This window comes from Balaenoptera ricei, chromosome 8 (assembly GCF_028023285.1).
Source record: "Balaenoptera ricei isolate mBalRic1 chromosome 8, mBalRic1.hap2, whole genome shotgun sequence".
Lineage (NCBI taxonomy): Eukaryota > Metazoa > Chordata > Mammalia > Artiodactyla > Balaenopteridae > Balaenoptera > Balaenoptera ricei.
The window spans coordinates 86324574-86340197 of NC_082646.1; the positions used below are offsets into that span (position 1 = coordinate 86324574).

The 15624-nt window shown below is 34.4% G+C and overlaps 1 protein-coding gene across 22 annotated transcripts in view; it reads right to left on the reverse strand.

The window, feature by feature from the left end:
* The window catches only part of DCDC1 (doublecortin domain containing 1), a 466050-nt gene that overhangs the window by 384977 nt on the left and 65449 nt on the right, over positions 1-15624 (reverse strand). For 21 of the 22 annotated variants that reach the window (XR_009504676.1, XM_059931315.1, XM_059931310.1 and 18 more), the window contains one exon: positions 13187-13392. The exons of the other annotated variant lie outside the window; for it this stretch is intronic. Coding sequence is in view for 20 of the 21 variants with exons in the window: in XM_059931315.1 (XP_059787298.1) it covers positions 13187-13392 (206 nt within the window). In the remaining variant the exon portion in view is untranslated. The remainder of the gene's footprint in view (positions 1-13186; positions 13393-15624) is intronic. 22 annotated transcript variants of the gene reach the window in all.

Here is a 15624-nt window from a genome sequence, read left to right on the forward strand (position 1 = left end):
GACAGTAGTCCACCCTCTCCCCCACCCTCGGTCGCCAGCATCCAAAATAAAGCAAACTTTCCTTTCCACCAACCTTTCGTCCTTATCGGCTTTTGAGCGGCAAGCAGCCAGACGCAACTTTCGGTTACACCTGTACTCTGCTTAGGAAATAAATTAACAAAACCTCTTCACGTTGGAAGCAATACTCTCAGTTGCCTACCCAGTATCCATTCTCTTCCTCATCCTTGCTGTACTGATTTTGATTAAGGGTTTACGCTTTCTCCTTTTGGCTCAAGGAAGGCTACAATTATCTTGATTGGTATAACTCAATTATAGTGATCCCATGCCCCTTGTCAGTGAATGATTTGGGGATGGACACAATCTAGTTCTGGCCAATGTGACACTAGAAGGGACTTCTGGGAAGGCTTCTTCAGTCATAGGGAAGAGATGGTCCTTTTCTACCTCTAGACAAATTTGTACCAGGCTGTGCAGCAGCCATCCTGTTACCAACATATGAAAGAGCACAAAATCCAGAAAATTACAGAGAACATAACTGGACTCCTGTCCTACTATGCTTGAAGCTGCCCTACCTCTGGATTTCTTGCTTCTTTTTTGCTTAAACCTGTTTGAAACAGTATTCTCTATTATTTTCAGCTAAAGTCATCCTAACCAATAGAAAAATAAATTTTTTGGCTCAGTTCCTTCAAATGAGAAACACTGTTTCAGCTAACTCAGTATTATTAGTATGGTAAGTAGATTACAACAGTATTCACTATATAAAGCTAAGAAGCAAACTATTTTTTTTTGAATTTTTTTTTATTTATTTTTTTATACAGCACGTTCTTATCAGCCATCAATTTTATACACATCAGGGTATACATGTCAATCCCAATCGCCCAATTCAGCACACCACCATCCCCATCCCCCCGCAACGTTCCCCCCTTGGTGTCCATACGAATTGTTCTCTACATCTATGTCTCAACTTCTGCCCTGCAAAGCGGTTCATCTGTACCATTGTCCTAAGTTCCACATACATGCATTAATATACGATATTTGTTTTTCTCTTTCTGACTTACTTCACTCTGTACGACAGTCTCTAGATCCATCCACATCTCAGCAAATGACTCCATTTCATTCCTTTTTATGGCTGAGTAATATTCCATTGTATATATGTACCACTTCTCCTTTAGCCATTCGTCTGTTGATGGGCATTTAGGTTGCTTCCATGACCTGGCTATTGTAAATAGTGCTGCAATGAACATTCGGGTGCATGTGTCTTTTTGAATTACAGTTTTCTCAGGGTATATGCCCAGTAGTGGGATTGCTGGGTCATATGGTAATTCTATTTTTAGTTTTTTAAGGAAACTCCATACTGTTCTCCATAGTGGCTGTATCAATTTACATTCCCACCAACAGTGCAAAAGGGTTCCCTTTTCTCCACATCCTCTCCAGCATTTGTTGTTTAAAGATTTTCTGATGATGCCCATTCTAACTGGTGTGAGGTGATACCTCATTGTAGTTTTGACTTGCATTTCTCTAATAATTAGTGATGTTGAGCATCTTTTCATGTGCTTCTTGGCCATCTGTATGTCTTCTTTGAAGAAATGTCTATTTAGGTCTTCTGCCCATTTTTTGATTGGGTTGTTTGTTTTTTTAATATTGAGCTGCATGAGCTGTTTATATATTTTGGAGATTAATCCTTTGTCTGTTGATTCATTTGCAAATATTTTCTTCCAATCTGAGGGTTGTCTTTTCATCTTGTTTATGGTCTCCTTTGCTGTGCAAAAGCTTTTAAGTTTCATTAGGTCCCATTTGTTTATTTTTATTTTTATTTCCATTACTCTAGGAGGTGGATCAAAAAAGATCTTGCTGTGATTTATGTCAAAGAGTGTTCTTCCTATATTTTCCTCTAAGAGTTTTATAGTGTCTGGTCTTACATTAGGTCTCTTATCCATTTTGAGTTTATTTTTGTGTATGGTGTTAGGGAGTGTTCTAATTTCATTCTTTTACATGTAGCTGTCCAGTTTTCCCAGCACCACTTATTGAAGAGGCTGTCTTTTCTCCATTGTATATCCTTGCCTCCTTCATCATAGATTAGTTGACCATAGGTGCATGGGTTTACCTCTGGGCTTTCTATCTTGTTCCATTGATCTATGTTTCTGTTTTTGTGCCAGTACCATATTGTCTTGATTACTGTAGCTTTGTAGTATAGTCTGAAGTCAGGGAGTCTGATTCCTCCAGCTCCATTTTTTTCCCTCAAGACTGCTTTGGCTACTCGGAGTCTTTTGTGTCTCCATACAAATTTTAAGATTTTTTTGTTCTAGTTCTGTAAAAAATGCCATTGGTAACTTGATAGGGATTGCATTGAATCTGTAGATTGCTTTGGGTAGTATAGTCATTTTCACAATATTGATTCTTCCAATCCAAGAACAGTGTATCTCTCTCCATCAGTTGGTATCATCTTTAATTACTTTCATCAGTATCTTATAGTTTTCTGCATACAAGTCTTTTGTCTCCCTAGGTAGGTTTATTCCTAGATATTTTATTCTTTTTGTTGCAGTGGTAAATGGGAGTGTTTCCTTAATTTCTCTTTCAGATTTTTCATCATTAGTATATAGGAATGTAAGAGATTTCTGTGCATTAATTTTGTATCCTGCAGCTTTACCAAAATCATTGATTAGCTCTAGTAGCTTTCTGGTGGCATCTTTAGGATTCTCTATGTATAGTATCATGTCATCTGCAAACAGTGACAGTTTTACTTCTTCTTTTCCAATTTGGATTCCTTTTATTTCTTTTTCTTCTCTGATTGCCATGGCTAGGACTTCCAAAACTATGTTGAATAATAGTGGTGAGAGTGGACATCCTTGTATTGTTCCTGATCTTAGAGGAAATGCTTTCAGTTTTTCACCATTGAGAATGATGTTTGCTGTGGGTGTGTCGTATATGGCCTTTATTATGTTGAGGAAGGTTCCCTCTATGCCTCCTTTCTGGAGAGTTTTTATCATAAATGGGTGTTGAATTTTGTCAAAAGCTTTTTTTGCATCTATTGAGATGATCATATGGTTTTTATTCTTTAATTTGTTAATATGGTGTATCACATTGATTGATTTGCGTATATTGAAGAACCCTTGCATCCCTGGGATAAATCCCACTTGATCGTGGTGTATGATCCTTTTAATGCGTTGTTGGATTCTGTTTGCTAGTATTTTGTTGAGGATTTTTGCATCTATATTCATCAGTGATATTGGTTTGTAATTTTCTGTTTTTGTAGTATCTTTGTCTGGGTTTGGTATCAGGGTGATGGTGGCCTCATAGAATGAGTTTGGGAGTGTTCCTTCCTCTGCAATTTTTTGTAAGTTTGAGAAGGATGGGTGTTAGCTCTTCTCTAAATGTTTGATAGAATTCACCTGTGAAGCCATCTGGTCCTGGACTTTTGTTTGTTGGGAGATTTTTAATCACAGTTTCAATTTCATTACTTGTGATTGGTCTGTTCATATTTTCTATTTCTTCCTGCTTCCGTCTTGGAAGGTTATGCCTTTCTAAGAATTTGTCCATTTCTTCCAGGTTGTCCATTTTACCAGCATAGAGTTGCTTGCAGTAGTCTCTTAGGATGCTTTGTATTTCTGTGGTGTCTGTTGTAACTTCTCCTTTTTCATTTCTTATTTTATTGATTTGAGGCCTCTCCCTCTTTTTCTTGATGAGTCTGGCTAAAGGTTTCTCAATTTTGTTTATCTTCTCAAAGAACCAGCTTTTAGTTTTATTGATCTTTGCTGTTGTTTTCTTAGTTTCTATTTCATTTATTTCTGCTCTGATCTCTATGATTTCTTTCCTTCTGCTAACTTTGGGTTTTGTTTGTTCTTCTTTCTCTAGTTCCTTTAGGTGTAAGGTTAGATTGTTTATTTGAGATTTTTCTTCTTTCTTGAGGTAGGCTTGTATAGCTATAAACTTCCCTCTTAGAACTGCTTTTGCTGCATCCCATAGGTTTTGGATTGTCGTGTTTTCATTGTCCTTTGTCTCTAGGTATTGTTTGATTTCCTCTTTGATTTCTTCAGTGATCTCTTGGTTATTTAGTAATGTATTGTTTAGCCTCCATGTGTTTGTCTTTTTTACGTTTTTTTCCCCATAATTCATTTCTAATCTCATAGCATTGTGGTCAGAAAAGATGCTGGATATGATTTCAATTTTCTTAAATTTACTGAGGCTTGATTTGTGACCCAAGATGTGATCTATCCTGGGGAATGTTCTGTGCGCACTTGAGAAGAAAGTGTAATCTGCTGTTTTTGGATGGAATGTCCTATAAATATCAATTAAATCTATCTGGTCTTTTGTGTCATTTAAAGCTTCTGTTACCTTACTGATTTTCATTTTGGATCATCTGTCCATTGGTGTAAGTGAGGTGTTAAAGTCCCCCACTATTATTGTGTTACCGTCAATTTCCTCTTTTATAGCTGTTAGCAGTTGTCTTATGTATTGAGGTGCTCCTGTGTTGGGTGCATATATATTTATAATTGTTATATCTTCTTCTTGGATTGATCCCTGGATCATTATGTAGTGTCCTTCCTTGTCTCTTGTAATAGTCTTTATTTTAAAGTCTATTTTATCTGATATGAGTATTGCTACTCCAGCTTTCTTTTGATTTCCATCTGCATGGAATATCTTTTTCCATCCCCTCACTTTCAGTCTGTGTGTGTTCTTAGGTCTGAAGTGGGTCTCTTGTAGACAGCATATATATGGGTCTTGTTTTTGTATCCTCAGCAAGCCTGTGTCTTTTGGTTGGAGCATTTAATCCATTCATGTTTAAGGTAATTATCGATATGTATATTCCTATGACCATTTTCTTAAGTGTTTGTTTTTGTAGGTCCTTTTCTTCTCTTGTGTTTCCCACTTAGAGAAGTTCCTTTAGCATTTGTTGTAGAGCTGGTTTGGTGGTGCTGAATTCTCTTAGCTTTTGCTTGTCTGTAAAGCTTTTGATTTCTCCATCGAATCTGAATGAGATCCTTGCTGGGTAGAGTAATCTTGGTTGTAGGTTCTTCCCTTTCATCACTTTAGGTATATCATGCCACTCCCAGTTTCTGCTGAGAAATCAGCTGTTAACCTTATGGGAGTTCCCTTGTATATTATTTGCCATTTTTCCCTTGCTGCTTTCAATAATTTTTCTTTGTCTTTAACTTTTGCCAATTTGATTACTATGTGTCTCGGCGTGTTTCTCCTAGGGTTTATCCTGTATGGGACTCTCTGCGCTTCCTGGACTTGGGTGGCTATTTCCTTTCCCATTATAGGGAAGTTTTCGACTATAATCTCTTCAAATATTTTCTCGGGTGCTTTCTCTCTCTCTTCTCCTTCTGGGACCCCTATAATGAGAATGTTGTTGTGTTTAATGTTGTCCCAGAGGTCTCTTAGGCTGTCTTCATTTCTTTTCATTCTTTTTTCTTTATTCTGTTCCACAGCAGTGAATTCCACCATTCTGTCTTCCAGGTCACTTATCCGTTCTTCTGCCTCAGTTGATTCCTTCTAGTGTAGTTTTCATTTCAGTTATTGTATTGTTCATCTCTGTTTGTTTGTTCTATAATTCTTCTAGGTCTGTGTTAAACATTTCTTGCATCTTCTCGATCTTTGCCTCCATTCTTTTTTCTGAGGTCCTGGATCATCTTCACTATCATTATTCTGAATTCTTTTTCTGGAAGGCTGCCTATCTCCACTTCATTTAGTTGTTTTTCTGGTGTTTTATCTTGTTCCTTCATCTGGTACATAGCCCTCTGCCTTTTCATCTTGTCTATCTTTCTGTGAATGTGGTTTTTGTTCCACAGGCTGCAGGATTGTAGTTCTTCTTGCTTCTGCTGTCTGCCCTCTAGAAGCAAACTATTTAAATAAGAACCCAGAGAAGAATTTTAGAAGAAATTTAGCACACCGAACACTGTAAAAATGAATGGATAATTATGAAATTAATTCACTGGATTACTAAAAATATTTCACCTTTGGAAATTAATTGTACTTGTTCAGTAGAAGAGAACTACAATTTAACATAAATATTTTGAGAAAGGGAATCTGTTTATATACTTTTTTTTTGCTAATTGAAAGTCTGTCAAATACATTACAAGTTTTCAATAAATTAAGATATAAAATGTACTTGGTGTGACAATCTGTTAAGATAAACATTTCACAATGACTTATAATAAAGATCATGACCATTATTTTAATCTGAAGATGCCAGGAGATTGGGTTAAATTTGCCTATTACTTACTTTTTATACTTATTAAGTAGCTTAAAAGGGCTGCATTCTCATCAGCCAACTGTGAGATTTCCAGTTACTCCAGATTTTCGTCAGCTCTTAGTATTGTCAGTCTTTTTAATCTTAGCCTTTCTAATATGGGTGTAGTGGTAACTCGTGGATTTAATTTGCGTTTCTTTGATGATATGTAATGTGAGCATCTTTTCATGCGCTATGGTTCATTTCTAGGTCTTTATTAGTAGTGTTCAAATCTTTTGACCTTTTTTATTGAGCTGTTTGTCCTCATACTATTGAGTTGTCAGAGATCTTTATATGTTCTGAATGCAAATTGTTTGTCAGATGTATGTTTTCTGAACAATTTTCTCCCAGTCTGTGGCTTGATTTTTCATTTTATTAACGCTGTCTTTTGAAGGGCAGAAGATTTAAAATTTTGGATAAAGTAGATTTAATATTTTTTGTTTTCTTTGGTTTTAGTTCATACTTTTTAGCCCTATCTAAGAAATCTTTGCCTACCTCAGGTTGTAAAAACTGTCTCCTCTGAGAATTATTACAGTTTTACTTTTCTAATGAATAGATCTACAGTTAATTTTAAATTAAGTTTTGTGATGAGGTAGGGATTGGGGTAATTTCTTATCATGCAGATACCTAATTTCAAAAATATTTATCAAAAAAGACTGTTTTTTCCTCATTGAATTATCAAGATTAATGTGCCACTATATGTGTGAGTCTATTTCTGAACTTTCTACTTGCTTTCATTCCACTTTATATGTATCCTTATGGCAATACCATTCTGTCTTGATTGTTTTCGCTTTATAATAAATGTTGAAATCAGATAGTGCAAGACTTCCAAATTTGGCATTCTAATTCTTTTGCATTTCCTGAGCTTTCATTGAGCTTCTTGGATCCATGATTACCTTTTCTGGTCTCTTCATGAATCCCCTACATGTTCAATAAAATTCCTCCCCTCCAACAGGTCAAAACACAAATGTCTCCCTGGCCTGTGCATACTCCCATAGTCGTTTCCTTTTTACATCCCCATTAGTTGATCTTTCTCTGGTACTTGTCTGTGCCAGGCCGTGTGGAATTCACCCTGTGCATCAGCAACTTAGTATTTAGTCAAAGGTACAGGGGGAACCCTAGGCAAAATTTGGGAATTATTCTCTAAATATCTCCCTCATTTATGGCATTTCATGATAAATTCCAGACATTTCAGCCTCCCAAAACTTTGATGTCTTACTCTTCAGCTTGTGGAGATCACTGTGCTTTTCTTGGATTCTCTCTCCCTACACCACAGTCCAAAAATTGCCTCTAAGTATAAAGATGAGGTAAATGGTTAAGACTCACTTCAACATTTCCTCTTCTCTCAGGCATGACAGTCTGGTGCTTCCCATTGTCTAAGGTTTAAAAATAGCTGTCTCATATATTTTGTGCAGTTTTCAGTTGTTTAAAATGGGATAGCTAGTATGATACTAGCTTTTCTATTATGACCATAAACAGAATCCTCATTTTTTTAATGGTTATGTTAAGTCCTTTTTAGGTGAGGACACATAGGAATTAAAATGTGAGAAAAAGTATATTTGTGGCAGTTTCACATACAAAAAAATATTGTTCTTCAAGTCAGAAAATGGGTTCTAGTCCTAGCTATTCCAGTTGCTCCATTTTGGATATGGCAGTTAACTTCTCTAAGTCACAGTTTTCTGAGTTGCTTGATTAGACTACTTCATAAAATTCTGTGATTATAATGTCCAGAAATTAAAGTTCAACAAAGTTCAACATACTTTAACGGTATGTATGAAAACTAATTTAATAAACCTTTCAGTTTAACCATTATTGTTATATGTTCTTAGCAATTAAAATATATTAAAATATAAAATGTAAAGATAAAAAACCATAAGGCAATTTTAATAAATGAACAGAAATAAATTTTACCTTTTCGGATTTAATATCATGCTTATACCTTAACTGATTAGGGGAGTTAAAGCATAATGTTAAGAACTGTCCTTAACTACAATCTGTAAAGTAAATAAATCTTTAGACTGAAAATTCTCACTTGTTTTTATTTCAGCCAAGGAAATCTACATCCTTCCCCTCTTAGGATTTTGTTCAAAAAAAATTTCTGACCACCAAGTAATTACTTACAGTATTCTGAAATAATCCAATTGTATAACCCTACAATCTACACTAAATAGATAGAAGACAATGGGCTATCCATAGCCTCTTGAAAATAAACTACATTATCAAATTTTATATTTTTTAAAAATCTGCTTTCATATTTTTTAATCTGATATTAAACCCTGGTATGAACATTAGACTAATTTTTAAAACAATAATAGTATCAATGGGCTTTTGCTCATATACCATAAAAAGCTCTTTAAAGAACTTCCAACATAAATAATTATGCATGACCTCCCCTGTCAGAATCCATGTTGAGCATCCTTAATCAAATTTTGTTACTCCAGGTTTGAATCTCTTAAAATGTTCTCTAAATTTTCACTCACACTACTGGGAAAACCTCTGTTGTTATAGTTACTGATTTGTGTGTGAACATTCTACAGTCATGCTATTCATGCTGCATTTTTTTAATCTGAATTGGGCCTTTCTTTTTTTTTTTCTTTTTTCTTTTAATTGAAGTATAGTTGATTTACAATACTGTGTTAGTTTCACAACACACATAGCAACATATAGCAAAATGATTCAGTTATACATATTTTTTCAGATTATTTTCCATTATAGGTCATTACAAGATATTAAATATAGTTCCCTGTGCTATACAGTAAATCCTTGTTGCTTATCTATTTTATGTATAGTAATTTGTATCTGTTAATCCCCTACTCCTAATTTATCCCTCCCAACCTCCTTTTCCACTTTAGTAAACATAGTTTGTTTTCTATGTCTGTGAATCTGTTTCTGTTTTGTATACAGATTCATTTGTATTATTTTTTAGATCCCACATATAAGTGATATCATACAACATTTGTCTTTCTCTGTCTGACTTACTTCACTTAGTATAATATTCTCAAGGTCCATCCATGCTGCTGCAAATGGCAATATTTCATTCTTTTTATGGCTGAGTACTATTCCATTGTATAAATATACCACGTCTTCTTAAACCAGTCGTCTGTTGATGGGCACCTGGGTTGTTTCCATATCTTGCCTATTGTAAATACTGCTGATGTGAACACTGGGGTGCATGTATGTTTTCAAAGTAAGAGTTTTCGTCTTTTCTGGATATATGCCCAGGAGTGGGATTGCTGGATCATATGGTGGCTCTATTTTTAGTTTTTAAAGGAACCTCCATACTGTTTTCCATAGTGGTTACACCAATTTACATTTGAGTTGGGCCTTTCTTAAACTTGAATATTTTCTTAAAGTTTTTTGCTGTTACTGTTTAGGCTTATTGAGCTGTTTCTCAAATTAACAAATGGTGAATATCATAGATGTCTAAATCTTCCTCTGGTTTAAAGGCATCTGATAAAGTCTATCATTTATTTATATCTTGACAGTCATATGTGAGTAACTCAATACATTTTTTGTGGTTTTTCAGTAATAACAGGGAAAAGTCATTGCAATGAAATACGTTTACATACAAACATTAAGGGAATATTTATTTTTTTCTAAGTCAGACTTACTACACATACACTACTCCCATCTTGCTAACCTGTAGACATATTCCTCTTCCTGATTTCTGAACTCCTTGCACTAGTTCTCGTCTAGCAACCAGTGATATAATTTCCCATAAACTGTTTTCTCTGTCACACAACTTATTATCTTTCTCTTATACTACATGAGAAGTATAGAAGAAACAAGGAGTCTATGAAAATTTCCGTTAATTAGTAAGTTTGAGATTTTAGAACACCAGAACAAGAGTTCTCAAACTTTAGTGGGATTAGGAAACATCTGGAGACATTTGCTGAAATTCAGATTCTCAGGCCCCATGTTCAAGAGATTCTTAATTCAGTAGGCTTGGAGTAGGGCCTAGAGGTCTGAATTTTTAACACATAGCCCAGATGATTCGGATGCAGGTTTTCTCAGAAAGTCACTAGTATGTGTGCACAATAGAGTAAATGAAGATAGGGGAGTACTAGGAGAAAGGCATCCAAGAGAGCAGATAGCGAAAGATAATCTTAAAGTTGATGGTAAAGGGATATACCAGGATAGTCACAGGGAACAATCAGTTCAAACCGGAGTGAGAGTTTTTTCCATTCTTTCATTTATTTCAATATCTCTTTCACTGTTTTCTTCACCATTGTAATCTCATGCCATTAGTAATAGTACACAGAAAACCAAGCAAAAAGCAAATAAATAAGATACAATTATTCACTGCTGAGAAAAAAATAAAGATGTCTCATAAAGGAGATGCTTTCTTGGATAATACAATAATCCACACAGCTTAATACCACTTCTCTGACAATGATTCTAAGAGATAACTGAGGGAAAAGAAATTTATCTACCACTAACACCAACCTTAAAAAGTTATGTATCTGGAGCAGTTTTCATCTTCCATTTACTTTGCATCTTGTGCCCACAAATTTTTCCTAATATCTTTTTCAACACATGGATAATGTTTAGCCTATACCCCATAGTAGCAGGTGCTGTGTTACTGCTGTTACTAAAACCATACCAAGTAATTCTAAAACCATCTGATTCCAGTTTCAAAGGGATGGGCCATAGTTCTGGTATTCTAGAGTTTAGAGAAGAATTATATCACTTTGTCGCTCATTTCAAACTTCTTAATAACTTAACCTCCTAAAATAAATAAAAAGATATGCCTTTGATTTTGTACCTATTATTGAAATACAGTTATTTCCCCTTGACTCCATTCTGAGCTCAGAGAGGACTTTTACGCTTCAACTACCTTATTTTATCACCTGTCTTCTATAATTCCCTCCTTATTTCACTGCAATAACCTTCACAATATTAGAGTCCTTTACTTTGTACTTCAGTTTTATATTACTTAGCAATAATCTAAAAATGGCTATTAGTCCCCGGCAGTCCTAATAATCTACCATAAAAGAGAAAATACCATGTTTTTCCAATGACTATGCCACCTTTTCAGTCCTACTACTGATTTGGTATTTAATCAATAAATAGGGCATTATCCTGTGGTTATCAACAAAGCTTTCAAAATTTAAATTTTATTTATAAAATAATTAGCTAGCCTTATTTTTATTCCCTCCAAAAAGTTCTATCGACACCCAAGACCAGTATTCCATCACCTCCTCTCCTTTACCTCATTCTTAAAAGCACTATTGAGACGAATATTTACAAATACATTTATTACTGAATCTTGTCCGGAGTTTCATAAAAATTGTGAAAGTTCTTTAAATTCTACAAATTATAAGGAGAAAAAAATAAGCGAAAGAATTCCTTGATCATCCAGTTTTAAATGAATTGCTCTCTTGCGTCAAAAAGCAAAATAGCAGTGACATTTTTATTTATACTCAACCTTTCTTCTAAGAACATGTAATCTGTAAGAGTGACTATTACCCCAATTTTATCACTGAGGCATAGAATTACAGAGATTGAACTGAAGTGAACTCAAGAGGTTATCTAATCTAGCTTCCATCTCCAAAAATGACTGCATTTTAACAATCCAAGAGCTATGTCCACCTTCTCTATTTTTCAAAATCCCCAGGGAAGATGTTACAACTTGCCTTAGCAATTTGCTCTGGTGTGTAATATCCCTTGTTTTACTCATAATCCAAATCTGCAGATAAGAAGGAAATAAAACCCAGTCTCCCAGCTCCTCAGTAAATGCTCTTACCCAGATGTAGTTATAAAACTACAAAAATCAGTAGATGAAGAAATAGATATTTTGAAAATAAAAATTTCCAATACCTAGTCAACTATTCACCTGTTTCAAGCAATATTCATTTTGAAAATAGTCTGGTATAACAAAATAATTTATACCTATCTTCATTTCATAATAAATGTTTCCCATTAATAAGAAAAATAATTTCTAACTATTAGATGTATATTTATGAATCCTAAAGATAAGAATAGCAAAGATAAGAATACCAAGATAAGAATTTAATGGGAACTTTCTGGGTGCCAGGCATTGTATTCCACACGTAATATCACATTGAATACTTACATCAGTTCTATCAGGTAGGCATATTATTATCACCAGTTTTCAGATAAAGAAATTGAGACTCAGACAATGTAAGTTATCCAAGGTCTTATAGTTAGTGAATGACAAAGCTAGGATTAAAACCTAGAGCGTTTGGTTATGTTTCACTGTCTCTCTAATACATATTTAATAAATTTTAGTTGTTTTTATTATTATTAACAAGCTACTTTAAGATACAGTGAAAAATCTTTATCTGAAAAAAAAGGCTTTTTTTTTCCCCCCAAATTCCCATTAGTTTCTCTATATTTTTAAATATCAAAGATCTGGGAAGTACAAGCACCTTCTAAAAAACATGCATTTATATGACAAGTAATACTTTAAAATTTGTTTTTTAAAGTTTGCTGGATTGTTACATGATTTTTCTTAGGCCCATCCAGATTTACTTTTTAAAATTCATATGGATATTTTTAAACTGAATTCTAGTTATTTCAGACTTAATTTATTGTTTCAAGGAACAGGGGTGCTTCTAGGTTTTACTACTAGTATTCTAAATGAAAAGGAGCCATTTTGAGATTTGAAGATAGTTAAATTGGCTTCAATCTAAATACCTTGTAAAATATTATAACCAACTAGAATGTTTCCTCAAGTGTAAACATAACTTTTAACTAGGGAAATGGCCAACTATGTTAGCCAAATTATTTCCTGAAATACTGTTGCTTTATTAAAGTAAGTTATGTTGTTAGTGCAATAAGCATATATCTAAACAGCTGAATTTTTGCATTCTATATAATGCCTTCTTAATATTTCAGTTTATTAGTTGACATGATATATAAGAGGAAAAAATACATTTCAAGAGTCATAAAAACTCTGAAATTTAATTTATACTTCAATATTTAATACAAAATTACCTTTTTCATTGTTTCCTTTCCCACTGTAATCTCATGCCCATCCTGCCCCGTGCCATTCTTAAAGAAAAGAATTCGGACTGAGGTCTTCTCAGTAAGTTTCTTCATTCTTATAGAAAGAACAGGCTTGGTTTTCCGTATTTTGACATCAGTAGGAAGCATCAGCCCATTCATTGTCCAAGTTACTTTCTTCATTAACAACAGATGGTCTAGAAGAGAATTTTTTTTTTTTTTAAGTCAGGTCAATATTTGGCTTCAAAATTAAAAATGGACACATCATGCTTCCCCTCCCCTTATTACCTATATCATATACACTGGCCAGTCTCCATCCATAGATGCTGGTTTCCTGAAATGCTACCACCAGCTTCCCACTAACCGTGACATAAGCTGTAGCAAGCTGTCTGCTCTGATAGCCTGCATAAATCATCATTTCTGAAGGGAACAGATGTTCAGGGTATGAAAGAGTAATACCACAATTTAGTCCTAATTAAAATTCACCTTAGCATGCCTCTATCACTGATCAGATGCACTGGGCTGAAAGGGTCCACTGAAAGGGTCCAAGGTCCTTTGCTTACTATAAAACAACATGGGTCCTGAACTTTTGTGTTCTTTGGGGTTGGGAAAACACTTTTTTTTTCTCTTTAATATGATTATTATCCAAGTTGCTTTAAAGATGATGACCTCCAAGTAGTAACCTTATACATAATTCTTCTCCTGTGACTAGAATGAAGGTGGCTTCTAGGACATCTTTGGTAACAGGTTGAAACTATTTCACTAAAAATGAAAACCAGTTTTTCATTAACAATTTACTTTGACCCATACATTTTCAAAGATGTGTGCATGAATATAAGTTTCAAAACTCCCACTAATATTAATGGGAGTGCAAATAAATTACTATGTATGATTTTGAAAATGTAAGCGTAAGAACAGAAGTGCATATAATGCATACTAAGTTGCTGTCACCATTTCTCCCTTTTCAAGAGGTTTCATTTCATAAATAAATAATTTGCACCTTGGTTATTGACTTTATTTGTGCATTCAATTTATTTTAGATTATATTTTCTTTTCACATAAATTACAAAAATACAATGATTCCTCCGTCATCTGCTCTTTATTTGCCCTAATAAGAGAAATAAAATTTTATTTGCATAGAACTTAAAATGCCTGCATTTATTTGTTTGCTCAAATTTCCAAATAACCCTTCACTATTAGTATTTACCTTGAAAGAAGCATGGCCTCTTTAACCTAGAAATGGTACTTTATATAAATCTGCTAGTATTGATATGAAACATGAACCGGTGGTTGTATACAAACTTCAAGTCCCAGAATGGCTACATTACATGTTTAAAAAAACAAAAACACTTTCTCTCCCTCTCGCTCTCTCTCTCTACCCCCCCCCCACACATACACACACATACACACTCACACATACATACACGTACACACACATATACAGTGGGCAGGAATATGAGCAAAACTTGGAGAATAAGTTAAAACTAGAAGATTATAAATATGATTAAGACTTCAAGAAGAGAAAAATTTTTTACAGAAATTAGTTACATATTTTGTCACTTTGTAATCTTAAATTGATAGGAATTAGAATTAGAAAAATAAGCTAGAAGTTAATGAGATCATATATGCCTGAAAGAATTGAGAACAGTGGTCAAATAAATACTTATACACGTATGTTCATAGCAGCACTATTCACAATAGCCAAAGATGGAAACTCAATCTCTACCAATGGGTAAATAGAAAACTAAAGTGTGGTATATACATATGATTGAATATCATTCAGCAATAAAAGGAACGAAGTACTGATACATACTACAATGTGGATGATCCTCAAAACATTATGCTAAGTCAAAGAAGCCAGACATAAAAGGAGATATGCTATATAATTCCATTTATATGAACTATCCAGAATAGGTAAATCCATAGAAACAGTATGCAAATCGATGGTTGCCAGGGGCTGGGGGTGGGGGGAATGGGAAGAAATAAATGGATAAGGGGTTTTATTTTGGAATGATGGAAATGTTTTGGAACTACATAGGAATGGTGGTTGCACAACACTGCAAATGTACTAAATGCCACTGATTGTTCACTTTAAATGATTAATTTTATGTTATGTGAATTTCACCAAAATAAAGAAAGAAAGAAGGAGGAAGAAGAGGAGAAGGGGGAGGAAGAAGGAGACTACTAATGGCCAGTATCTCTGAAAATAAAAAAACATCTCTCACTGGGAAAAAAATAAATTCTTGTATTTTGATAGGCGTGTACCCACAATCTGGACACGTCCCCCCCCCCAGATGCTTTGCATTATGGAAAGGGTATAATCCTTTAAACTAGGTTTGAATCTCAGCTCTGTAACTTAGTGGCCCTAGATGAGTCATACCTCCCTGCAGCTTTGATTTCTCATCTACAAAGTATGCAGTGGGCACCAC